The 26,217-nt window shown below is 37.9% G+C and overlaps 1 protein-coding gene across 3 annotated transcripts in view; it reads right to left on the bottom strand.

The window, feature by feature from the left end:
• Nucleotides 1–26,217, bottom strand: part of PIEZO2 (piezo type mechanosensitive ion channel component 2) — a 286,565-nt gene that overhangs the window by 96,867 nt on the left and 163,481 nt on the right. For all 3 annotated transcript variants that reach the window (XM_077184102.1, XM_054635188.2, XM_077184105.1), the window contains exons 6-8: nucleotides 21,331–21,541; nucleotides 18,426–18,639; nucleotides 2,510–2,678 (exon numbers count right to left, since the gene is read on the bottom strand). In XM_077184102.1, the coding sequence (XP_077040217.1) occupies nucleotides 2,510–2,678; nucleotides 18,426–18,639; nucleotides 21,331–21,541 (594 nt within the window). The remainder of the gene's footprint in view (nucleotides 1–2,509; nucleotides 2,679–18,425; nucleotides 18,640–21,330; nucleotides 21,542–26,217) is intronic.

The raw sequence follows: 26,217 nt of genomic DNA, 5'->3' as shown, positions 1-26,217 counted from the left end.
GAGCGTCTGTCTCAAAGACAATTTTTCTGCCATCCAGGTGGAATTTTATTCACAAGAGGACCACAAGATGTAATTCACACAAGAAAAGAAACCCCATCAGGTCTACATGTTTTACTCTGCTTTTAGCATCTGCTACATCAGTATTATATTTAGCTTATGCAATCTTTTTAGACTGAAAAAGTATTTATTTCTTGTTTTCTTCAAAACAGTTTTTGTCGAAGAATTTCTTTTGAACAAAATTCCTAAGATGAGCCACTTCTTACTGTACAGGACAGCAGCATATAGAGAATAACTTTTTTACACCAAACACCTCATAGCATTTTGTCTTTGCCATTTATTAAACACCAGGTAGGTTAGTAGTGAGATCCAAAACACAGAGTAACTTCAAAATCACTGGGAACTGAAAAGGCAGGTTACTTAGCTCCAAAATGAATCAAATGCACCACAATTACACAAGTTTAAAAAAATTTCAATGAAACCTAGAACTATTCTCTATTTAAAAAACTGAGAATGCAGTCTACTGGAGAAAAGCTAGTAAGAGAAATTTTAACTCCTGATCTATGACACCACTAAACAAAACCAAAATGCATATAGACAAAAAAACCCCAAAACCATAGGGATTTGCAAAATACAGAAAATACAGTAAATTTTGCAAATCTCAGCATCTCTTTCTAATGACAAACATTTGCATCACCAACATCCTGTGCACCAAAAATAAGCATTAATGCATGAATACTCCTTCCTTTACAATGTTCTCTTTTCAAAGCATCCTTTATCTTTGGAGGGAAGCATCGTTTCCCTGGCATTTGAAGTTCCCTTGGGAGTGCCAAGACTTGGTATTGCCTTTCATGTAGCCATGAATTTGACATCAGTGTTTCTTAAATTAATGTCTTTTAATACTTACTCTAGCTCAACTGCCTGAAAAGCATCTCTAATTTCACTTGCTGGCAGTTCTCAGAGACTGGTTTTAGTGTTTTATGGGAATATCTATCTCAGACACCACAAGCAGTCTAAAAAAAAGAACTGCAGGCAAGACCACTATAGTTCCTCTCAAGTCCCTGTAGGAAATTGCAGCATTCACTCTCTCCTAGACAGAAAGACCCACTTCTTTCCACTAAAAAAGCACAGCAACTAACTTAGGTCCAACACCAAACTTTTAGATGGTGATTGTTGGATGAAAACAACACAGGTACTGGAAATCAATTCCCAGACTTGCTGAGATCACACAGCTCACACTAACTGCATTTCACATGTGGCTACTCCTCTGTGGGTAGTTCTCATGGTTTTACTAAGCAGTTTGTGAGATGTGAAGTTCTAGTTACAGCCCCAGTGCTAAAATCATATTATTATCTGGAAATCTAGTGTTTCATTTAAAAAGAGAAAAGAAAAATCTAACTTCCAGAAGCTGCAGCTGCAGAAAAAATAAAAAGACCCTAAAAATATCCAATGCCAGAGGGTACTGGACCACAATGATATGACTTCAGAAAAGACAGTATTAAGATTTCTGGAAACTTAAGACACAATTTTTTTAATAGCTCAAGGTGATGGCTCAGGCATCAGTCACCTTTTGAAGCCAAATTACATATCTGGGGATATGTAACCCCCAAATACCAGATATCACAATTCAGAGGGAACATATTTTGATTGCCTTTCTAAATGTTAAATGGTTACATTATCTATCATATAAAGAAATACCCTTAAAATAAGAAAACCTTCAACATTTTTACTTGCCTCCACAAACTCCACTAATTCACAGCAGAGTCATGAGTATTTTCATTGTGGTTTACAGCACTACTAAACCTCAACTCAAAAACTCCCATCAGGCCTCTGAGGATCAGGAAATTAATATAAGTAATGCCTAGGATCATCCTTTTTATACTTTCAGTTTCTAAGCTTTTAAGATACCTCTGGGTTCCCATATACCCATTTTCCTCTGAAATTGGAAGAAGTAAAGGTTTACTTTTTTTTCTCCTTGTTCTCTTGTTCTTAAATGAAACCTGGGATTTTTCACTCAGGCACACAGGAGGAAAGGTTTTAAGAAAATTTTTCTATATTTTTGATAAAATTACAAATATGTGCTTTGTCTTACTGTATCCTGTGCCAAAATCCTAGCTCTGTTCTGGCAGACAAGCCTTAGGTGCTGGCATTTCACTTGATAGCACCTAAACTTGAATCACAGACTCAGAATCATTTAGGTTGGAAAAGACCTTTAAGATCATTGAGTCAATCAAGTCCACCCACTACAGCATATCAATACCTGCTTTCCAAATCAAAGCATTAATGCTCTGCCATTGCAGTCCTTGCTTAATTGTCCTGACGATTTTAAGAATAATAACCCCGGTTAGATCAGACTCTTGGAGAAACTGAATGAAAACACAAAATTCAAAGAACCCCCTTGCACTTGCTGTCTATTTCCCTTAATTTTCCTAAAGTTTTGCACCTCTGTTAGTGAGCATTTGCCCTGAGCAGTCTCCCAGTCATCAGTCATGGGAAGAGAGGAGGAAGTTACCCTTTCAATGGGCTCCTGCAGCCAGAGACGGATGAGAGTCGCGAGGGTGTAGTACATCACCAGCAGTAAGATTGGGTTGGCGTGGTGATACCAATGTAACTCTTGGTTTTTGATAATCATCCAAGTGCTTGAGCAGTTTGTCTGAGTAAGAGAAGTGACACCAAACAACCTGTGAATATAAAAAAACAAAGCAGCCACATTAGATAATAAACACCAGCTCTTAAAAATGTTTAAAAATATTTCAGAGGGCAACTTTTGCTTATGCTTAATACCAATCACTCTGTTCAAAAATAGCACCTGCCACCACATCTAAAATGCAGTATTTTCATTCCACATATTTAGTCAAAAGGAGTGGATTATTGCAATTGCTTTTCAACATGAAAAATGGGAGTATAATAACATTACATCTACTATGTCCAGTGAGAAAACTTGCAATGATCTGCTCCCCATAGATCCAGAACTACAAAAAGTGGGAAGAGAAAATCTGGCTGTAAGTCCATTTGGCATATCATAGCAACATGACATTTCAGAGAGATTTAGTAAACTGACATGTAACACCATTTCAGTCATCCTGCCAGGACACAGGTGTAAAGTATATCTTCTTGGCACACTGAACAGTTTACTGGTCTTTTCTTTTAAAAACCTAATACTATTAATAAATTGTTATCTAGTAATGCCAATGTTTAGAAACATACAGGGCTCTACTGAACTCATAGCTTTTGTGAATAAAAAATGAAAATATTCAGAAAGGTTATTGTTTCAGATAATCAAATAACTGAGGGAAGAAAAATAAAAATTAATCAGAAGTATTATCAATGACATGAGATATTTGATGTTTCTGGAAAAACTGGGATTACACAATATTGCAAAAAAACCCACTTAGTATTAAAAAAAATTCCCAACATTTTCAATTTAATACAAGATGTTAGATGCCTAGTAGATGTGTTAAATACTGAAAAAAAAATAATAGGAAACAATAATTAATCTGTCTATTTCATTATAAAATAGCTCACAGAGTTCCAAAGTTAGGGCATGAGCTACCAGTAGCATGTGTCAGTATTCATTAAAACATTTCGTCTATTGACAAAAGCTTTTTCTACCATAATGTCAGTGAGAGTTTTCATTTTTTTTACCAAAACAAGGTCTAAGAGACAATTAAGAAGATCTTCTTATTGGTAGAACAATAAATCCCAAACTATTGTTCCTCTGAAAGGGTAAACCAAACACAATAATAAAAAACCCAAACCCAAACCCAAAACATGGAGGATTTTCTGCAGGGGGATTTAATTTTTAAGACTGTCTAAAGCTTGGTTCTTCCTTAGGCTAGTGAGAGCCATCAACAAAAGCTGAATTAATACAAAGAGTGAGTACAATATTCAACAGAGGTGTGCTGCTTGAAATCTGCCTTTGGATGCTGCAAAGTGTAAATATTATACCTGTTCTTAACTGGGGATTTGCTGCATGGGCATAATGACATTAATTCACAGAAGGAGAGCTCCATAGCATTTTATTAACCAATCTATCAGCACTCACTTCTCATTCTGATTGTCAACAGAGGCCAAAGGTATAAATTTTAAGACCTTTCAGAGCTGTTCGGTGGATATGAGGTTGGGAAAAAAAAACATTTAAAAAATCCTACGTACAAAGTAAATTGCTGTAATTTGAAGGAGCTGAATGAGCTGTGTTTGGAGCTGACTCAGACTCAAACTTCCATAGCATCCAAGAACATTTGGAGCTGATGTTACAGTTTGGCTCCATCTGGGTGAAATTCATGCTGGATTGTATTCTGTTCATATTTCTATCAACAAATAGGATCATCTTGTTTGTCTGCTTTCCTCTCTCCTAATGACTTGTCATTTTTGCTCATGGATGATCAGGGTTGTTGAGTTCCTATTGCTGAGCTCCTGTTAGTTTCATCTTTTACCTCTGTTTCACAACACAGTTCTCCATCTTTGGTTTGTTTTAAGCTTTTCTATGCAAGCACAGTATGATTCACCCTATTTCTGTCTCATAAGCATCAGAATCAGAGTGAAATCCAATTCTTACTGAAATGCAAAGTCTTTCCATTGACAGTTAGTGATGAGTATTTCCTAGAGAAATGAGGGAAAGTTTCTTAAGGTCCTCAGAACCTTCTGCCAAGCAGATGTGACCTTCATATCACATATTCCATTCCTGTAGTATGTTTTATAATATACTATAGCTAGAAAGCCAGATCAACTGTTTTACTTTTATCTCCACTGAAAAGAAAACATTCCACATAATCCTAGTGGCTAGGAAATTTTATTATGTTTCAGTTATATTCTCATTCTCTTAGCTTTATTTGCTGGCTCCAAATTATTCGTACATTATAATATTGGACTTAATTCTGCTCCCTTCTGGCCCTGCATTCAGCAAATATTAATAAGTTACAGCACATCTTTTCCCTCTAAGTTGCCACATGGACAGAAATGTAGTTTAATGTCTTTAACTTCAATTTATTCAATGTATTTTGCTTTGTCTCATAAAGCACGGATGTAGAGGAACTGCTCCTCATTTCTGATTTCTACTTGGGCTTTGAGACTTCTTAGTCACAATGTACTCAACACAACTTTCTCTGTTTATCACGTTCAAAATTCACTGTTGTCTTGGGAATGCTCGTTCTGTCTGTTCTGGCCTCCAGTAACGCTACAAGTTGCTACTCACTCAATATTTATACTTTATCATTCTAGTCAATGAGGACTGCTGGTGCAGAAAATTTTTCAGAGGGATAGAGTCATCTTCCCTTACACAAAGCTCCTAATTACACAGGGATGGCTGCCATAAAATGTATAAGCAATATAAATTAGGGCATTGTTCAGCTCTGCATACTTCACTCTGCAAAGATCTCTTTACATTCAGTATTGATCCCAACCAGCTGTGTTTGAGTACAACTCTGATCTTGCTGTGACTTCATCTTACCCAACATACATGTTTGCCATCAGTAAGGTCAGAATGAGTCCTACGTGGGAGAAACCCACTATCAAACAAGTCAAGTAATGTGTGCCTGGATACAGAGTATAAACAAAACAAATAATGAAAGACTTTGAAAATGAAAATTAATGAAAATTAATGGATATATTTGGGTTTCCAAAAGACTGCATGCAATGTCACAGAAAATGGAGGTTTGCAAGGTGTGAATAGATCAGTATTTCTACTCTTGCGAGGAACTAAAGCTGGGTTTTTCAAAGTCCTCACTGGTATTCTGAAAAATGCATGGCAGAAATAATTTGGAAAAAGTTACAGAAATTATAAAAGGTCAAGAGTAACTTTAATGTCTGACTGAGAAATTCTCTGAGATAACACAGTGAAAAAGAGTTCTTAAAATAAAGATGGCATCTTTTTGTCCAGTTAGTATTCTATAAGCTTGTTTTCTTGGAAAATATTCCTGTTGAATCTGTAAATCATCCTTCTAGCAGATGCATCTTCATCTTTCATGACTTCCTGACAAAGCTGTAAACTGTGATCATACAAAATTCCCACTTTCTATATTAGTCTAACATTAAAATTCAGAAGACGAATTTCAATTTCACTTGAAAACAGAAAAAAAAACTTCCTGCTGCACCCACAGTATGCTCCCCTAAGGAACTGTCAAAGTTACTAAAACTGTACATTGCTAAAACTTCTATTACATGCAATTACTTCATTATTTCATTAATATACTATGAGAAATGGCATAATTACTCATGGTACTACATATGAACAAAAAATAGCTAAGTAAACAAAAATATGTCTCATATACAGAATTACCAAAGCAGTCATTACATATCTGTTAGATCTGTGAATTTTACATTCACTAAAATTATTTGGAATTATTATTATTTTTTAAAACATATTTATAAGTTCAGATCCTGCTTGTGCTCGTGTTTTAGGAGTTGACTTCAGGCAAGTATTTGCCTTGTAACTTTCAAGGCCAGGAAAGGAAGCAATAATTCTCACTTCCTGCACAATATAGGACACCCAATAATTCTTCTATTGAAAAACGATCTTGTGGTGCAATAGGAGTTTATAGTCTAGAATGGCATCCAATCTTGACTTCAATTGATAGAAAATCTTCTACTGTCTCTTATTCTTTTTCATGAGTTTTAGCTTCTGTAATAGTTTTGTCTAGATGAGATTTCCAGTTGCTGCATCTTCCTACAACTCTTTGTACTCATGCACACAGTACTTTTCACAACACAACAGAGAGGGGGCAATTTTTCCATATAATTTATGAGTTTGCATGAAGATTACAGCTTGAAGAAAATGTCTGCATCAAACCATTCTAGGAGCTGCATTTTCTGATTTAGCATTTAATATTATAGGATGCTTTTTTTCTATTTTTTCTTTTTTTTAGGCCAGTACCTATTGCATGGTTATTCCCAGCAATGGCACCAGAACATTTTAGTGTGCTGGGTGGATTTGAGCAATCCATCTTTGTAGAACTTCTGAATTTGCGTTGGATTTTAGGAACTGTCTGAATCTTTATTTCATCTGGATATCTTCTGTTGCATATTTATTTCACTCTCCTCACATGAAAGGAGATGAGAATGGTGTCTGCAAGTCTGGGGTAGGAGAATGAAATATCGAGACTGACATTTTAATAGCTAAGCCCTAAAACTGAGATGCTAAAAGTGACCAAATGAGAGAAGAAAAGGGAAGAAGAATATAGTAAGCAAAGAAGAGGAGAATAAGGGCGGGGAGAATAAGGGAAGAAAGAGAGCAACAAATTCCATAAAACCAGGCAAAAAAATAGTATATTTGGAGAAGATGGTGGTGGTTGTGGTAGAAATATTATTTTTCAGGGGCAAAAAGGACTGAAATACAGGGAGAAAAGTCAAAATTTCATATTTCACACTACAAGCCCTGAATACTGAGTTTCATGAAGAAGAGTATTTGAAATACTGAAAGGGCTGCATCCCAAACTCTAAACACTGCTTGAAGAGTGAACCTCTTATCAAACATTGACTTAAAAGAGGTGCATACTATTGTCCAGTTTGAAAATGTTCTGCGGGTAAGACAGAGAACGGAATGGAAGGAACTGGAAAATAAATTAGCATAGAGAAAACATAATTCCTACATAATCCTCCTAAAATACAGGAGTTCCCTTTTCATACACAAGCCATCCTGTTGAGTTTTCCATACTTGGATGAGAGAGCTACACAGAAGTTAAGATCCATAAACTCATATCCATAATGCCGGTTCCAAGAGAATGCTACAAGCCACTCCACTCCTCCTCTTTGGGCTATGTGCCCAAAGCAACACATGCTGTTGGAAAACACTCAGCCAGCTCTGTGGTACCTTCAGACCCACCCTGGCCTTCCAGAAGGTCATTACTCCCCAGGCTATTGGCTGGGAATTCAGACCATACTGGGGCTACTGCTCCAGGGTACACTGAATTGACACCACATTTTTACAGAAATAGCAGAACATTGGGAGGAAAGAGGTGGAAAAGTTGGCTGAAATGTATTAGGCATCCCAAAGAATTAGGGTTAAAGAGAGCAGAAGGCATTTGGTTTCACGTGGCTTTTTAAAGGAAAAAAAAAAAAAAGAATGAATGGAAAAGTTGGCATTTGTCTTTCCAAATCATGTTAGAAAATTCCACAGAGAAGGAGTTGATCCTTCATGCCTCCTCTTCAGCTCAGCTGGACAACCGTGCAGGGAGATACAAACCTCAGTTCACAGCTGGACTAAAGTCATTAAATGTATCCATATTGGAGTGATACAAGTTTCAAAGAGCATTGCAAGTATTTTTAGCTCTTAAAAGCCCTAGACCCTGCTTTGGTTCAGACTTGGATAATTCAGAACTGGCTAGGTGGAACTGTGCCATATTAATGACCATACAAAAAGTTGACTTTTTGGATAGAGGAGCATTATGATAAATTTCAGCTTAACAGTTCAAAACATTTTTTTGAATTATCTGTAAATGTACACTAAGACTGGGATTGTTTTTCTTCAGCATGTTGCTATCCCAACACTATAATACAGGAATACAAATAGTGAATGTAGACTTGGTAGGTAAGTAGATCGTTCTAACTTTTGTTTTAATGTCATCACATTTCTATAGCTCTTTAGCAGATGTCTTATGTCTTTTTTCTTTCTATGAAGTTTTGGTTTTTGGTTTCCATAGCTTCTATTGGATCAAAGCTTTTCTGGCAATGACAAAACCAGCCCTTGTGTATCTCCCACCCTCTTCTGAACATCAGTGACTTTTCTTTTAAAGGAAAACTAATTTCAAATACACATCTATTTCATGAGAAACCTCATGAAAAAGTGAGTAGTTTAAAACTTGTGTGCTAATATCATCCATATAATGAGGGCAGAGAGAAATTATGAGCCATTAATCAGGAAGTTGCAGAGAAAAGATATCTTTAAGGGTGGCGAGTTACATAAAAGCTTGCAAAACCTGTAAATACAACACAAATCTTAATTCAAGGAGAAAAAAAGGACCATAGAATCATTTTGCTTTCAAGTTTATTAACAACTTTAAACTAAGATGATAAATAGTATCTACCCTATAAACTTTTTTTTGTTTTGAAGCAACCAGATAATCAAATTTTCTCTAAGACTATGTGACTGGAAGCTGTTAAGAAATGGGCATCTATTAAAAATGACCAAATTTCAGAAATCAAAATACTTCACATATCTGAAATAAAACAGCTTCCCTAAGGGGAATTTAAGTCTGAACATGAAGACTTGTGAGCTCTATATCACATTTCCTCCAATAATTTAGCTTTGTACTGACTCCCTATCACAAAAAGCTGTCATTGCTTTAGAAGCAATAATTAAAGCAAGGGATTAATAGACCCACACCTATTATTAGTGATAACCACTGTTATCACTAATAATAGATGTGGGTCTATTAATCCCTTGTTTTCTGAGACAAAACCCATCTTCAAATTCCTTAAATGAAGAAGACTTATCCTATCAATGGGTTTCCTCTCTGCATTCCCAAATCTTTTCATCATCCATGACACAGCTCAACTTCGCTCTGAGTTTCTAGTGAGCATCAGTATTGACCTTGCTCCTTTCAGCACATCAGCGAGCTAGAAAAGCAACATGTTCCTGTAGCCTTTGGGGGCCTCTGCTGGGACTTCCAGAGGCTCTCATCTGATGAAGAAATGTACTGAAGCAGCGATTCCAGTAGCTTTTCATTCCAATCAGACATCTGAGCATCTGGCACAGGGAGGACTGCCAGAGAGGATATCAAGAAGGTGGTGAAGTGGGAATAAACATGCAGGAGAAATTGCTTTAGGACTCCTGCCTGATAACTTAGCTAGAGTGACTCCATCAACATGATGGGCCAGCATTGTCACTGCTTTGATAGCAGCAGCCTGGCTCATGTTTAGGTTACGCAAACAGAGCTTGTTCTCAAATAAAATTAGGCAAATAGTTGGTTTTTCCTGTAACTAAAATAAAAATATTTTAAATGCAGCAAGGTTTTGAGGTTTTGGGGCTTTTTTTCCAAATAGTTTCAGCTACAAACCAGAGGCAACTCAAGGTTTGTAGCTGAAGGATGGAGGCTGCAGGAGTGAGGCAGCCTTGCTGGGATGAGAGGATGAGAGAGAACAGTCACCCCAGCAGAGAAGGCTGGTTGGCACCAGTGATTTGCCAGTTACTCATCCTCCTCATGTACACACATATTCCGTGTGATCATAAAGGCACATGAAAAGCAACTAATACTGAACAGCACCACCTGAGTATGAACAACACCCAAGCTGTGTGGAAAAAATTGAAAATATTTAAGGTTCAGTTGGACCTTCTAGTCAGAGGTGAAAGTAATGAGAAAACAGGCCCAGGCTTCTAAGGAGTCATGTGGAAAGCAGGGGAAAGCAAAAGGCATGTTCAGAAAGATCCATGGACACAAAGGCTTCCCCCTGTGAGAGGGTGAACTTGGACACTAGGGCACAGAAGAGAAGGCACAGCTCAAAAATGGCACAGCTTAACAACGACATGGTTAACAAAAGATTTCTATGCAAATTAGTGACTGAGGCTATTGGTTTTTCAAAGTGAGTTAGCTGAGCTGCTGAAAGGAAAGGAGCCAACAGCCCCACCTCAGAAAGTCTCTCACAGGCAGAAGGGGGAGAGTCTGCTCCTAAAACTCAACCAGTAGTGTAGACCATGGATAGCCTTGCTGTCCTAAGCTCAGGTGCTGGGTGAAGGACAGAACTCAGGTAAAACTTCAGCAGAAGTCACTTAGGAGGAGGAGGGAGTGCTCAGATAACCCCAGTGAGCATCAGCATTCAGTGGGGTGGTGCTGACCAGAGCATGCAAGTGACCTGGTACAACAACGAACCATGCAACTGCCTAAGAGCTTTACTGCTACCCCTTAGAGTGACATGTACAGAAGAACAGAAATTGTTTTAAAGTGTAGCTTCATACTATTTTAATTTTGAGGCAACTTGGTCTGTGATCTAGGATTCAGACTGCAGCCAAGGGCTTTGTGCTTTATTCCAAGTTCTGGCTATCTTGGGAGGGTTATGTGATTCATCTAACTTCTCTGTTAGGGAATTTTTCCACCTCTGAAAAAGGAGTGAGGATACTTTTCAGTCACATTGGGGCAGCCTGCTAGGTTCAGTGATGCATGCAGAGGATAAAGAGATTTTCCACTTACTCAGCTGGCAGTGAAACAGGTTGAAAAAAACCACAAGAGTGATGGATACCTTCATCAAGAGGTTCTGCAGTAGAAAGTATGAGCAAAGAAAATATTCCTGTTTAGCAGCAAGTGCACTAAGGCAGAAATAAAAGCTATGATTCCCATTTGGCTTTAAAAAGAAAGTAAAATAGCAGGATATGGAAAAGAAGATAATGGGATAATGAACAATAATGCCCAGGAAATGTTTGGAAATTACCCAGTTTCAAAATGAAAGTGGTATAACAGCTGATTTTAAATTGGTTATAAATTGAACATGATTGGCTCAGCTTTTATCAGCAAGTTCCAAACTTCAGCTAAATGAGCATAAACAAGAGATTAAGCACTTCCACTCTGTGAGTATTTAGAGAAACTGGTGAAGACTGCCCCTGCATGGACAAGGACTAACTCCCCAGTGTGTGCTTGACTGAGGTTACTCAGGACTGCCTTTTTTACCTCCAAGGAATGTGGGATGATTCGTTTGTCAGTGTTGGTACATTGAGCTGAAAACACAGAGCGTTAAATATTTTTCATCACAATTTCTGGTGATGCCAGAGTACAAAGATCATTGTTCTTGAGCAGACCTCAAGAAAACAAGTTTGTAAATCCAAGAGAAATTTGCTAATTACAATCCACATCTCCTAACACCACAGAATAATAGGAATACAAACCTGGTAGGAGGAGAGGGGTTTTGTCTCTTTTCTGTCCTTGTTTTCAGGCACTTGAACAATGATCATAGAATGGAGATCCGTGTTTTCCAGAAAATACGAAGAGAAAATTAAGGGGTCACTTCTTTGCAGTCACCCTTTTCCTGTCCACCCAGGACAGGCTGTGAGGGGCAGGGAGTCTATTCAAGTGTCAGTGCTGGGATTGGCCTCTTGCAAGCCCATGGTGTGTATGGGGGAGTGGAGTGATCTGTATTGCCCTACCCATGAGCAGAGTTCTGCTAGCAGGGAGGTGTGCTGCTCACAGAAGAGTCAAAGCTCCCCGAGAGTGTGCAAAAGTGGGATGGCTACGTTGTCAGGCCAACTGCATGCCCCATTCAGGTGAATGAGAATCAGCAGGCAAGTTTATCACAGAATATCAGCAATTCTAAGATCTTCATCACTTCACTCTGTCCCTCCGACCTCAGCAGTTCAATGCATGCAAGGAAGAGGAGCCTCTGTGCAACACACAGCTATCTGGATGCAGGAAACATTAAGGAAGAGGCAATCCTCCAACATTATGTCACACGACAATGGCTGATTTTTATGTTTGCAGCTTACACTCAATTTCCAGATGCAGTGTGGTCGTTGTTGGGAGTGTTAAGACTCCCCACTTCCCACTAATAGAAACCTTCCATGACCAGGGCCAGCCCCACCAGACTGCTAGGGGTCTCACCAGTGGCAGGCTCACCACTGTAGCAGAACACAACTGGGAAACCAGTCTGTTCCACATGCAGAAAACCATTGTTTTGAAAAGGTCTTAGCACATGTCTCAGTTTACACCTCTTTCAAGCCCAGTGGAAGACAGAGAGGTGTAAATCACCTGGGGTGCAATGTCAGTAACATAAATTAAGTTGTGCCTGCTTATTCCAAGGCTAGATTTGGCACTTGATACAGCAGAGTGGTGATGGTGAGTGCTGACAGCTCTGCCATGGGGATGGGAAGGACTGCTCTCCAGGCAAATTGCTACTTACTATTTCCTCTCTTGCCTTTTCCTCATCCAACCTTTCGTGACAAAGGGAGCCCAGATAAGGCCACCTCATTGTTTAGAAAGAGATGATAATAGCAAGAATGATTATTGTCTTTGGTCAACAGGAGAGCGAACTTGCATTTCTAAGCTGTTAACAGAATCATTCACTTCCTTTCCAAAATATATTCTTTCCAAAATATATTTTAACAAATACAAAGAAGCTGAAGTTCTGAGAAAGCTAAAACATTCTAAGTAGAATTAAACCCTAAAATGTGGTACATTATAGAGCTAGTATGAAACTCAGCGGCAAATTTCTGTAAGAATAAGGTCAAATACCTAACGTCTCTTCCTCTGAGACAAATTGTGGCTCTCTAATCAAATCTGGTCATGGTAATCAACATAGTGGCTGGCCTGGTATGTTTTGGAGCATGTTCTGCAACTGCAAAGTGTCCTTTTGCTGATAGAGGATGATGGAAACAGACAAGTGCAGCGCAGTGTCTTTACATGGCAAATATCCAAGGGTCTGGCCTCTGTCCTGGCAGTGGTACTGCAGTACCATGGTGAGAAGCACCTAAAAATACCAGGCAGAAGGCATGAACGCTACTGCAGCCAAAGGGCAGCTCATTATAGCATACATAAATGAGCTTTAAATACTCCATCTTTTCAAACACTGGCTTGTTACCAAGTCAAAAGGCAACCCCAAAAACCTCAGTTTCCTACAAGGTTAAGAAAATTCTACCTCTCAGAGGTGAATCACCTTTGAGACAGGTGCCAAAGAGGGTCTGCAGCAAGGATTAGCAGTGGCTGCAGCTCAGGTGAAACATGTTGCCCAGCTACAAAAGCAGCAGCAGAGCAGGAGATCAGTGCCTTGCCCTGCAGAGGTAATCAATCAGCTACATCTCACTATTTTGGCAATATCTGCTCTCCTAATGGGATTTTAGTTGCAAGGTTAGTGTCTAACTTAGGAAAAAATATTACAGCTGGATCTGATCTGACCCTGATCTGACAACTCCAGGAACATTTTTGAGACAGTGCTTAAGCATTTATAACCCTGGTTGAACAGAGTATTTGGACTACAAAATCCGAATCTGTGTCAAAGCTTCCAGGGAAGTCCAAAGGAGGAATTTTGGACTGGACTCTTCTCAGATTAATCTGAAAACAAACTGAATATCCTGAATATCCTAAATCTACCATCTGTAGCAGATATATTTTCTCCAAAAGTAAAAGAGTAATTTAAGTAGGCTTATTATTAGTCACTGTAAAACCTATTTTAAAAGTCCTGCTTAAATAGATTTATAGACATCTTTCAGATGAAAATTTCCTCTTGAACAAAACTCCTTAGACTAGACTTCCCAATTCACACTGCAGCAGAACAATCAGCTGTGTAATTCCAAATTCCCATTCACTTAAGAAGGTGTGAAATAAGGTACCACTATGAAGTGGATGACACTACCTGGACTCCTAGGTTTGCTTCATTTTGTAAGGGAGATGCCTTTTGAAGATGAAACCAGTTGTATTTAAACTATTTGGAACATTATTTGCCTGAAAACTACAAGCAAGACAGACCTAAACTACAGGAAAGCACACAGATTATAATTTACATTGGGTTGCTGGATATTTAAATTAATATGCTTATAAGCACAGCTTTGGACAGGAATAACTCTACTGACTCAGGACAAACCTCATACCACTGCACTGATCCTATTTCTTCATGTTGGCAAAGGCCTTATCATTTCCCCAATTACATTCTTTTGCCAAAATAAACAATATCAGGAAGAAAGGAGGCAGCAATCTGAAAAATGGTGAACATATTACTGTGTATTTTTTCAGGCTGTGACACCGTGTACCTAATTTCTAAAGTCATTTTAGCTCATTGACTTGTTTTTACTAACTTGGGTGAAAATAATTTTATGGTAGAAACATGATACTTTCTGAATTTTGCTTTAAATTGATAGTTCTTGCTATTTTTTCCCATCTTTGCAATATTTGCATATTGCAATATTTGAGATGTTGCATCAATTTGCAATATTGATTTGCTGGCAGCGTGCCTACCCCTGATGTACCAGCTATATTCAGACTTTTCAGTACACTGTACATTTTTCAATCTGCAGGTCCCAGTGCTTACTCCATGGCATTTCAGTATGTTTGTAATTATGCCACTTCTACCTGCACACACAGATCCAGACAGCCACAGCAGCAGATGTGAAACTTTGCAGGACAGCAATACCTCCATGTCCAGTAATATCACTCTGGCAAGTACTCAGGGCTATGTTATCACAATATCCTATTTTTTTAGGGGGGAAGTACTTTGCAAAATACCATGAGATTTCAGGGCAAAATATGTAAATTCACCAGATGTCAGGTTATCCCTCCCAAGAAAACTGCTTTCCTCTGGTGACATAATTCAGTCACTTACAATCACAAATGGTCAATTTTGAGTTGAAGAGTTCTTGAAAGGAAGGAACAGCTCAAGGGTGATGCAAGTCTTAGCTGAATAATACTGCTAACTTGAGAAATTTCTGGTTTGTTTGGGTGTAGTTTAACTTTATTTAGTCTGAAATCAATCAATAATCTGACAAGCTGAATGCATTACTATTCAGAAAAAAACACATTTTTTATTGATCAGAGAAACCACTTGTACATTTCTTGTAAACTTGAGAACTCAAATCCAGAAAGGAGCTTTTTAAAACACCAGACTTACAATCTGCTGAGAAAAAAAAAATTCCACCAGCAGCCCAACCAGAGCAGTTTTCACATCTGCCTGCCCTTGAAATTCAGGAGAGCTTATTCTGGGGATTGGGCCCTCAAAAATTTACAGAGAAATAGAAGTCCTTCCTGTGATTCATATGGAATCACAGAATAATTTAGGTTGGAAAAGACCTCTAAGATCATTGGGTCCAACCATTAAACAAACACTGCCAAATCCATCACTAAACCATGTCCCTAAGTGCCCACGTTCACAGATCTTCTAAGTATCTCCAGGGATGGTGACTCAACCCCTTTCCTGAGCAGACTCTTCCAATGGCAGACAATTCTTCTAGAGCAGGAAGTTCTCCTAATATCCAATCTAAACCTCCCCTAGTGCCACTTGAGGCCATTTCCTCTTTTCCTGATGCTTTTTACTCAGGAGAAGAGACCAACCCCCACCGCGCTACAACTTGCTTTTAGAGAGCAACAAGGTCACCTCTGAGCCTTCTCCAGGCTTCTCCTTGTGTCTACACCAGAATAATTCCAGTTCCCTCAGATATTCCTCATAACATTTCAGCTCCAGACATTTCACCAGTTTTGTTGCCCTTCTCTGGGCATTCTCCAGCACCTCAATGTCCTTCTTATAGCAAGAATTTGGGGAATCAAATTCTTTTCTTGGCATATAGTTTGCCTGTGGAAGTCATGTACTAGTATTAATGGAAACTCTGCATATTTAGCACATCTTCAAACCAAGATTATACATAAAATAGCAAGGTATTTATTTTCTTCTAGGATGCAAAATGCTAAAATATTTTTCTGCAGAATTCTGATACATGTCTCTCACTTTTCCTCCTCTTGCCACTGCTTACATATCAGCCCAAGTCAATCATTAAAAATCATCCGTGACCTTTTCTCACACTAAGGTTTTCACTTCCAAGCTCTGCTAACACCTGTCTTGATGCTCTTCAAAGACATTCCCTGAAAGCAGATCAAAGTAGATCCACAATAGAAAGAGCCACAAATAAAGAAACAAGGAATACTGCTCCTTCTGCCGCCATTGTGTGTTACTTGTGCATAGGTTGTTGTGGATATTCAAACATAATTTCCCACATAATTTGGAACATCAGTCCCTCACATGACTTCCTGCATAAAAGGCAGAGTACTCAACAGTACCAGCTCAAGAGAAAGTCTTCAGGAAGGTAACATAATTTTTTTGTTTACAAAAAATGTCAGTACATACTCTGAACTCCAACACTTCGACTTGTTTTTAACCCAAACTCTGAAGGTGTTTTTCTTTTCTACACCAAAGCAGAGGCAACTTTCTTGTAGCTTGATTTTTTCATATCAAAAATTAATGACTAAGTTAAAGTGCCATATTTGTAATGAACAAAATTTTGTCATAAAACAAAGAATCACATTATTTACAATAAAAGAAATTACTAAAGAAATTACTACATTATCAATGTCATGATAATTGTCTCAAAACAATTATCTTAAAGTAAATTAACTGAAAAAAAATAATTTAAAATTAATAGAACAATAATAAAGAGAAAAAAGGGACTTCACAAATTATGCATAGGAAGGAAGTTTCACATATTGCAGCTAAATTGTATGAAGCACATATTTCTTCTCCTTGAGAAAATGTTATTGCTGTCTGTTGCTAAAAACTGTGAGTAGATATCCTCAAAGCCAAATGACTGAGAATTTTGAAGCCATTCTCTTTTTATTTTCTTAATACATGGAGGAAGTAATATAAAAGGTTTAGGGAAGTTGAGAGCATTTCAGCTTCTTGGCATTAGAAATCATCCATTCTCCTATCTCGACCTCTAGGTGGCACAAAAGACCCTAAACTAAGCAGGTTTTCCTGATTTTTCAGGTAATGTTATGCTCTCCGAATCAGACTCCACAAGTCACCAGTTACAACATCACAAAACACACATCTATTAACCTGTCTTAAATAAAATGTCAAAATAAGTACTAAAGTAACAGCTATTGTAGCTAGATAGCTCAATTTTACTACTTTTATTAGTGCATTGAGAGATAAATAATTAATTTATTCTCCACAGTAATGTTAATTTCCTTTTATGTTCAGCTTATAATAAAAGGTACAATAGGTTTACTAGAAATAAAGTTAATGTTCACATTTAGCTTAATATAAGGATTACTACAGCATTCAAAATACATACCATAAAAGCAATTTTGTCATCATACTCCAGCAGAATAAAAATAGGAATGAGCAAAATACATCCATTACTTAATCTTACTTTAGATTACAGTGTGTAGAATATTAAAGGGTCAGTGAAATCACAGCCAGTCAATATTTACTGAAGAAGTGACTAGAAATGCTGCTTTTTTACTTAAGGTAAGTAGCTGTTGGTATGAAGATCAGCATGTTCTATGTGAATCTATGTGACCAGAGAGAATTTTTATATCATCAGCCTAATATGCACAGTACATGAAGGACCCCAGCAGCCCTCAGCCTCGGCACACGAGAGTGGCACCACAAAAGCATTTTGCTCCAGTTAAGGGACTATGACATTAGACACCAGAGAATTTATTTTCTTCTAAAAAAAAAACCATGCATTTGTACACTTGCCCTTGTATCAATGTTGCCATCAATTCCCTTTATTTCCTGCATTAGCCTAATCATTCACACTCACATCTGAGGAACACTGTGCAAATAAATCAAAAGTAACCTTCCCCTCCTGACCTGCTCCAGTTTCTCTGTTTGCAATTACCCAGTCTGGACTTTCCACACTATCATTTAAAACCATTCCATCTGAAAAAATTTGACTCTTCCATGACTGAACAAGAAAGTATGTGTCAAATTTGTTAAAGCATTATGTGGAAGATCATTTGCATCAACATATGACAAACAGAGCATTACATCATGTGCCCATAATTAAACAAGAAAGGAATTTTTCTCACCTGGCATAGAAATCTTTTGGTGGAACAACCTCCTGAAAGAACTGTAGCTGGTACAGATAAAGTCCAATCAAGTGTCCTGCACTGAATATAGCCATTAATACACACAAGCAGCTGAATATCAGCGGATCAAATGCTTGGCAACAGGACCACCATGTGCACAGGCCCAAAAACACAAAGAAATACACAGCTGAGGTCAAAGATGGCACCATCATACCTGTAAAAATAAAAACACAGAGTGTTGGAGAAGTACAGAAAATATCAGCATTTGTTAAAAATTAAATTTGACAAGATGTATATCAGAAAATTTGATCCAATTAGTTTTCTGGTAATTATTACACTTAGCTCTAAAGACTGCTATTAACTTTGAGACTAGAAGGATCTTCTTTTTTTTATTTTATTTGTTCAATTAACTTATGCCATATCTCAGCACTTAGAACACAATCACTCTCCAGGCTTTCCTCTGAGATGGAATTTTTTTCTATGTAAAGATGTTTCATAAAGCATGGAGAAAAACTGTGGAGTAGCTGCAAGGGCAGCTAATACTGCTTGAGACCACCAGTGTATGTCTTTTGAGTACAAGGTGCTAAAGTGGCATCATGGATGAATAGTGAAAAGCCTTCTCATACAGATATTGAAATACCTTGACATAGTAAAACAAAACAGATGCTGATTCGTGTATCAAAATGAAGAGCTTTACATAAAATCTACAGAATAATCAGTAAATGTTTGATTTAAAAAAAAAATTATAACTCCCAGAAATGTGTGATTTACATGTGACAAAGACTCTGCTCTCACACACATGTACATTGTTTTTGTTTTGGCACATGTAGCTGAGTATGCCACTTCAGAAAATGTCCAGCTGGTGAAGGGGACTCAGTGCTCTTTGCTGGGAGCCTGCAAAAATAAGTTAGGAAGCAGGAAAGATATTCATGTCTAAGAGTGGCTACTATGAGAAAATGATGTAAGAGCTTGCAGCCAACACAGCACCCCAGTGGATTCTCTGAAGCAACAGTGCTGGAGCTAGCAGGGGTCCCTGCCTAAATTTATTTTTAGGCTTTTTAACTAGTAAATGTCAAGGAGCCACCTTCCTCAGGACAGACCTGCAGGCTCCTGGAGCCTCACAGCTCCAGTGTGCCTGCTGGCCATGTCCCTCACCTGGTTTGATGTGTCTTTTGGGTGCAGCACTCCCAGGGATGGTCCTGAGCTGAGCTCAGTCCAGGCATTGTAAGGACTGATATCCACAGTTATATGCCTGAGGTTCACCATCATATCTTTTTTATCATATTTTAAGCTTTCACCTATTGTGCTGTAAAACTTCACCCAGAAATTTCTGCCTCAAGCCCGTAACTATTCCTTTTCTTCTTACAAAGAGACACTTTGTCTTTATTCCAACACTTTTGGAGAATGAGAATACACGATATCCTAAAATAAATTATTTATTATGGCCAGTTACTCTGGCTGTGAAAAATACAAATTTTATTTCTGGCCTGAAATTGTCTAGGTTTACCATTTAACTGTTGGCTCCTATTATCAATTCTACTAGATGAGATACCTTAAAAAATGAAAGAACTTTGTCAGTTCTTTTGAGCTGCAGTCAAGTCACCCTTCATCTTTTTGGCACGGTAAGTAGGGAAGTATTTAACTTATAAAGCTCAAGGTCTCTCTCTGGGGCACAGGCTTCTCAGACCTCAAGTACTTTTTGTAACTCTGCTCTGAACACCTCCCACTTCTTGGCTTGTGTTGGAGCTCCACAGGCAAGATGCCACCATTCAGAAGAAACTGCCCCCTGCTACTGCTGCACAATCCTCCTGCTTCCCCTTGAACTTGGATGATGTTCTCCTATGTAAAGTGACATCAGCCTTTTTGATTTTGTCTATTTGAGGTTTTTTTAATGACATCTCTCTTCCCTGGCGTCAGGCCCTATGGTAGCCCAAATATTTATTCTCTTTTTAGATGTATTACTTTTCATTTGGGTACATGTAAGGCTATTTAGCAGGCCCTATGGTAGCCCATATATTTTTTTTCTTTTTAAATGAATTACTTTTCATTTGGGTACATGTAAGTCTGTTTAGCACTCTTGCCTTAATGAAAGAACCTGCCTTACTAAAATGGCCACACCTCCAATCTCATCATTCAGTATCAAACTTTTTTGTACTGTTGTTTTATACTGTCATATACTGACAACTGATATGATAAGTTGTAATGTTTATATGTATCACTCCATTCAAACATGTGAGTTGGCAGATAAATGCTAATCTACAATTCCATGATCTAATTTTGAATTCAGTAGTTGCAACAAATAGTAATTTGGTACATTTCTGTTCTGGCTGTAGCTGATTATGTGGTTTTAAATCAAATATCTTATAAAAAGGTAGGCTATATAACATCAAAACAACTACTCTTACCAACTAAATAAAAAAAAACAAGAGGAAGTCTGCTTATCACTCTTTTTACACACTACATGGTCAAACAAACAACTTTTTTTTTAAAGGCTATGTGAATACAGCTTCTTTTTACACTTAGAAGGGATGAAACCAAATCTATGAATTCACTTTAATGCAAATACATACATGTATATATATATATATACACACGTATGTATTTACATTACACACACACAATATATATAGTCATCTATAATATGTCCCCCATGCACCGTTTGGTTATAACAGCAACTGTGAAAATCATAAATGGAATAGCAGGGCCACACAGTATCAGCACAAAAAAATTAGGCAACTCAGCATATTCCAATACTTGCCAAAGAGTTAATTTAATAAAATCAGCAGCAATTTCTTTTCCCTTAAAAATTTCCATTGTTCCTCCCGCAGGTGCCAAAGTGCTGAAAACTCATTTGTTAAATGCAGAATCTAATGGGCTCCTGAGGAAATTTTTCAAACACACCAACCTGCTGAACCAAGTAAAATTGTAACAACAACTTTTCCAGTGGTGATTATCATATTGCCAATAAACTCCCTCAGTTTGGATGCTAGAAAGGCAATTCTACGCAGCAGTTTTAATTTCATGGTCTCCTCAAATTCTGCTTCTCCACAGTCGTCATCATCCAGATCTTCTTCATACATCAAAGCATCATCTGGCTCTAATTTTTCTCTTACAGCCTAGAGGAGAAGAAAGGAAAGAAAAAGAGAATGCAAAAACACAGAGAGAGAGACACACAAAAAGGAATTTGAAATTAAAACCCATGCATATATTATTTAACAATGAAGTCTTCTTACAATCTTTGACTATGCCAAGTAGTGAGACCTAAGAAAGACATACTAAAGCTAGAGATGTACATCGATGACCCCCACTTCAGAATTGTCTCAAAATAAAAGGTTGTTAAAGGTGGTCTCTGGGAAAGGCTGCGCAACTGGCTGCTTGCTCATTTACACGTGAAATTTGGTTTGATTAGTTCAGCATTCTTAGCAAGATAAGCATCTTGCTATCTAATATCTTCTAAACTCCTCTTTGCCTCAAAGGTTTCAATTATAAGCTCCAAAAACTGTAATCCCTGGGTTGATATTGCTCAATATCAAACCCTTTCCAAACCCATTTTTCATCAACCCTTTCTCTAAAGGCAAAACCTAGAATGGAGCAAGTAGGAGTGATCTGGAACAGGGCAACAAGGGTTGAAATGAATGGACAGATAACTCATCATAACCCAAGCTGACGAAAGGGCAGCTTGGGAGAGAAATAGTAGACTAAGCAGAGGCTTGAGCAAAATGAGAAATGTGGAGATCAACTGATGGTGAAAGTAAAGGTTAAAATGTGAGCAAGAGAGACGTATTCAAATCTTGAGTGATCTACAACAATTTAGCAGGGGTAATGAGACCAGTGACTTAGAACTACACAATGGAAAAAAGAAAAGAAGAAAATGTGGAAAGGTCCATCATACTTGAGTAGTTTGTTAGGATTTGGCAGTGGCCTTCACCATCAAGTCTCCATCGTATCTTGGAGACCAGAAGACATACACAACTATTGAGTGATGCAGACTAAATCATCAACCCATGGTGAGAACCTGCAGGATTAGCAAGAAGCCCACACAAAGATACAATTTATGGAAAAATTAGTCACTCATGAAAATGTAGGGGCATATTAAAAAAAAAAGAGTTTTGAGCCAGGTTCTCATTTGATGTAATATAGAATAGCTTTTTTGGCAGTAATTTAGACTTGTATTAGCTAACACTAGTTCTGGCCAAACATATCTCTGTGTGTGAAATTAAAAAAGAGAGATTAAAAAAGAGATTATATGTATTTTTTTCATCAGAATAGAGATTTTATATGTATTGGTGACCTTTGGCAGAAAAAATTCCACACTGACAGATAAGATTGCAGTAGGAACAGATGAACTCTCAGCCTACTTAACCAAATTCTTCTGTACCATTATGTGGATTCCCAGAAGAACAAAATTCCCTGTAGATGGCTTCACTCCTTCATTTCACCTCTAAGATTGTTGCCAGCTTTATCCTCTTACTTCAGAGCATTAACATTGTTGTGAATGCTCAGGAAAACAAACAAGCAAGCAAACAAACAAACCCCTAAACAAACCTGCTTGTTCTAAAGAATCTATTTCACAGACAACGATATATGTAAGAAATACAGAGGGCTGATCTGGGAAGTCTACATTTCCATTTCAAGCCATGCAGCACAAAGAGGCATTCTGTGTGTTCATCACTGCTGCTCATATCTGAGCTCCTATCCCAAGGTTAGGAAACATTAAATATTCAGAAAGAATGCTGACAGTAGCCACAGCAATACTTTCTGCCCTAACTTCTGCCAGCGCTGTTTCAGTGAGGAAGTTAAACAGAGGGCAAATGTTAAGATCCTTTTTGATTGTGTCACAAATACTAGATTAATGTGTTCTTCATCTACTCCTTTTGAGTCCAATCCTGCTTCTCCTGGTCTGGTTCTAGTGCTCTGTGCCTTGAGCTTAACCAGTGGACACTGAAACCTTCAATAGCATCCATATCCCAAAGAAAGAGAATGAGTGAGACTGATGGACATTTAAAGGTTTTGAAATGGCACACTTCCTAAACATAGATTTGTGTGAAGGAGACCTTTGTTTCTTCAGCTTGTGCCTTCAGCTTGCTGAAGACAATACACATTCTCACTTTAAAAGTATATAGGAATCAAAATAAATAAATTATTTCATGGAAGGCCATCAGTATTCATCTGTCTTTGAATACTATGTTAAACATAAAGACAGGATTCATATGTTTATTACAGCTTAAAATTGCTGATTGCTATGAATTATACATAGGCAGGAACAGGAAATATAAGTCTGAAGAGTCACAAAAGACAATAATAAAATATTCTGCAAAAAAGCAGAAAATGCTTTTGTGGGGAAAATGAAAATAATCAAAATATTTTTAAGTATAAATTGGAGGAAAATGCACAATACCTTAAAATAATAAAATAAAAAGGAGGACACAGAAGTAAGGAAACCACACAAAACACCCCAGTGAAAGGTGGGACTTAATATACTTTTCTGTTTCTCATCCCTACCTGCCTTCCTAACCTTGGGTGCCAAATGCCCAAATTCACACCTCAAAATCTCCTCAAAAGAGATCTTTGGATTTTATGTCATAACTAGAACCATATTTTTTTTAACTTTTAAGGCTATTTAATCTTGCTTCATTAATCTAAAGAACATTTAGGCTACATTTTGCCTTGAGAGTTAAGCATTAATAATCTAGTCCTGACATGTATGACACAGCACACCTAGGGAGAAGCAGTAGGGAAGAGGATATTTCAATGGACCAGGATATAACTGAAGCTGAGAAGGAGATGATGGTCCAAAGTTTCCATGGACTGAGGCTTCTACCCTTTAAGCATAGCCAAAAGCTTCAGTGTCCATGAGTTACCAAAGAAGTTAACGTTCTTTGGTTTTTAGCTTTTATTTAGATATGAAAATATGAATTCCAAGTTCAGCAAGAAAATTAAGACATCACAAACATTTGCAGGAAATGCAGAACAACCTACTTCTGGTATTACTGAGGTCATTGGATGTTGGAAAGAAAACTTCAGCGTTCTGAACCTCAGGAAATACCAAACTGATTTCCCAAGTTTTCCCTCTAAAATGGCAAAAGTCTGTTGGGAGTTGGAGTTCTTCAACCGCTCTCCTCAGTTTAAGACAAGCTGGCAAATGGGATGATCAACAACAACCATCATATGGAGTCCCAGAAGCTTTCTCAGAACAGATACATGTTGGTTTGCAGCTCTTCAGGACAGCCAGAATTATCAATGATATGGCTGTGCAAGAACTGCCTCGTTTCATGACACAGTTGATGGCTATGACAGCAAAAACAATGACAGTTAAACAGCTCTACGTTTGATTTTACTGCCTTTTTTAAAAAAACCAAACATATCTGCTTTTAGTTCAGTATCCAGGATGAAAGACCGTGTTCCTTTGCTGAAGTAGATGGAAGGCCATGTTCCAGTGTATGTCAAAAAGACAAACTTTGGGTTCCCTACTCTCATATTCACTGCCCTCTAACTGCATCATATGCGCTGGCTTTCCATTTTCTCACATTGAGCACATCCAATTGCAGAAGGCAAGCAAACAGTGAACAGTTTTCACATCCAACATGGTGATAATGTGCTTGTTGTTTTAACACTTTCTGATGATTAAAAAGCCATACAAGTGTGCACTCATCACAGAACACCATTACTTCAGTCAGACTGCTTTGCAAAGCTCTTTTTTACTATGTGGATTAGTCTAAAGCTACAAACCCATGCTACATGGGCTACAGTTAGAAAAATACTTTTACTTCCATAATAAATTACCTATTATGCAATTACAGGATCCCTGTGGATGCTGATTAAATCAAATAAACTTCTCCATTCAAGGAGTATAGAACATTTGTGAAGCCATAAACATGTGTTTCCATGACCCTTGCTCTGTAGAGCAGGGCCCCAGGACTTTTTATAAACAAACTAAATGCAGTTTAGGTTTTTTAGCAATCATGTGGAAGTCCCTGGAGTATTTATTGTACAACACTTTTTTAAACTGCCAAACTGAGATAGAGAACAGGCAAGGAAACAGTACAGCTCCTGTGGCAGCTATGGCAGCTGCTCTTGTGGCCAGGCCAGAATGTCCATTAGCTACTTTGGGGGCTGCTTTTTCAACATCCAACTTTTAAATGTTTCATCTGGTACAGTATAAACATTACTGCACAGAGATATCCTCTAGTCCCAGAGATGTATTTACTAACAGGAAGCCTTAACTCTAACCTAAACCCCATTTTTGCTTCAGAGTACTCCTTGCTTTTTACCTATTTTTAATAATATTGTGTCTGTACACACAAATTTGCTCATTTATTGACTTTCAGTTCTAGAGGGAACACAAACAAAACCCTTCAAAAACTCAAATACTGACAGCAAGAAAATTTAATTAGTCAGAATTATTACACCTAAGGGGATCCAAGTCTCCTAACTCCCATCCTGCTGAATACATTGCAATAATTGTTGGGACCTCTCAAGCATGCCCTGCTAAGCTCACAAGACTAAGTTCCTGTGGGGGTTTAGGTGCTTCTTCATTGTACTTGCCTCATAAATGTTGTACAAATAGCCTCTTTTCAGTATTTTGACACTCCCAGCCAGTACCAGGAAATAGAGAAGAGAGGGAATGTTACGCTTTTCTTGCTGTAGCGTCCCAGACCTCAGCACAGACTTCTAAGCCCTGCTGCTGATAGCCACACCAGATTCTCTCAAAGGGGCTGGATTGTCTTCATGCTGTCTCATAGTTTGTGTGCTCTGAGACTCACAGTCATATCATCCAGCTGACATTGCCACT

Source organism: Agelaius phoeniceus, chromosome 1, assembly GCF_051311805.1.
Source record: "Agelaius phoeniceus isolate bAgePho1 chromosome 1, bAgePho1.hap1, whole genome shotgun sequence".
Lineage (NCBI taxonomy): Eukaryota > Metazoa > Chordata > Aves > Passeriformes > Icteridae > Agelaius > Agelaius phoeniceus.
This window is presented reverse-complemented; position numbering and strand designations above follow the sequence as displayed.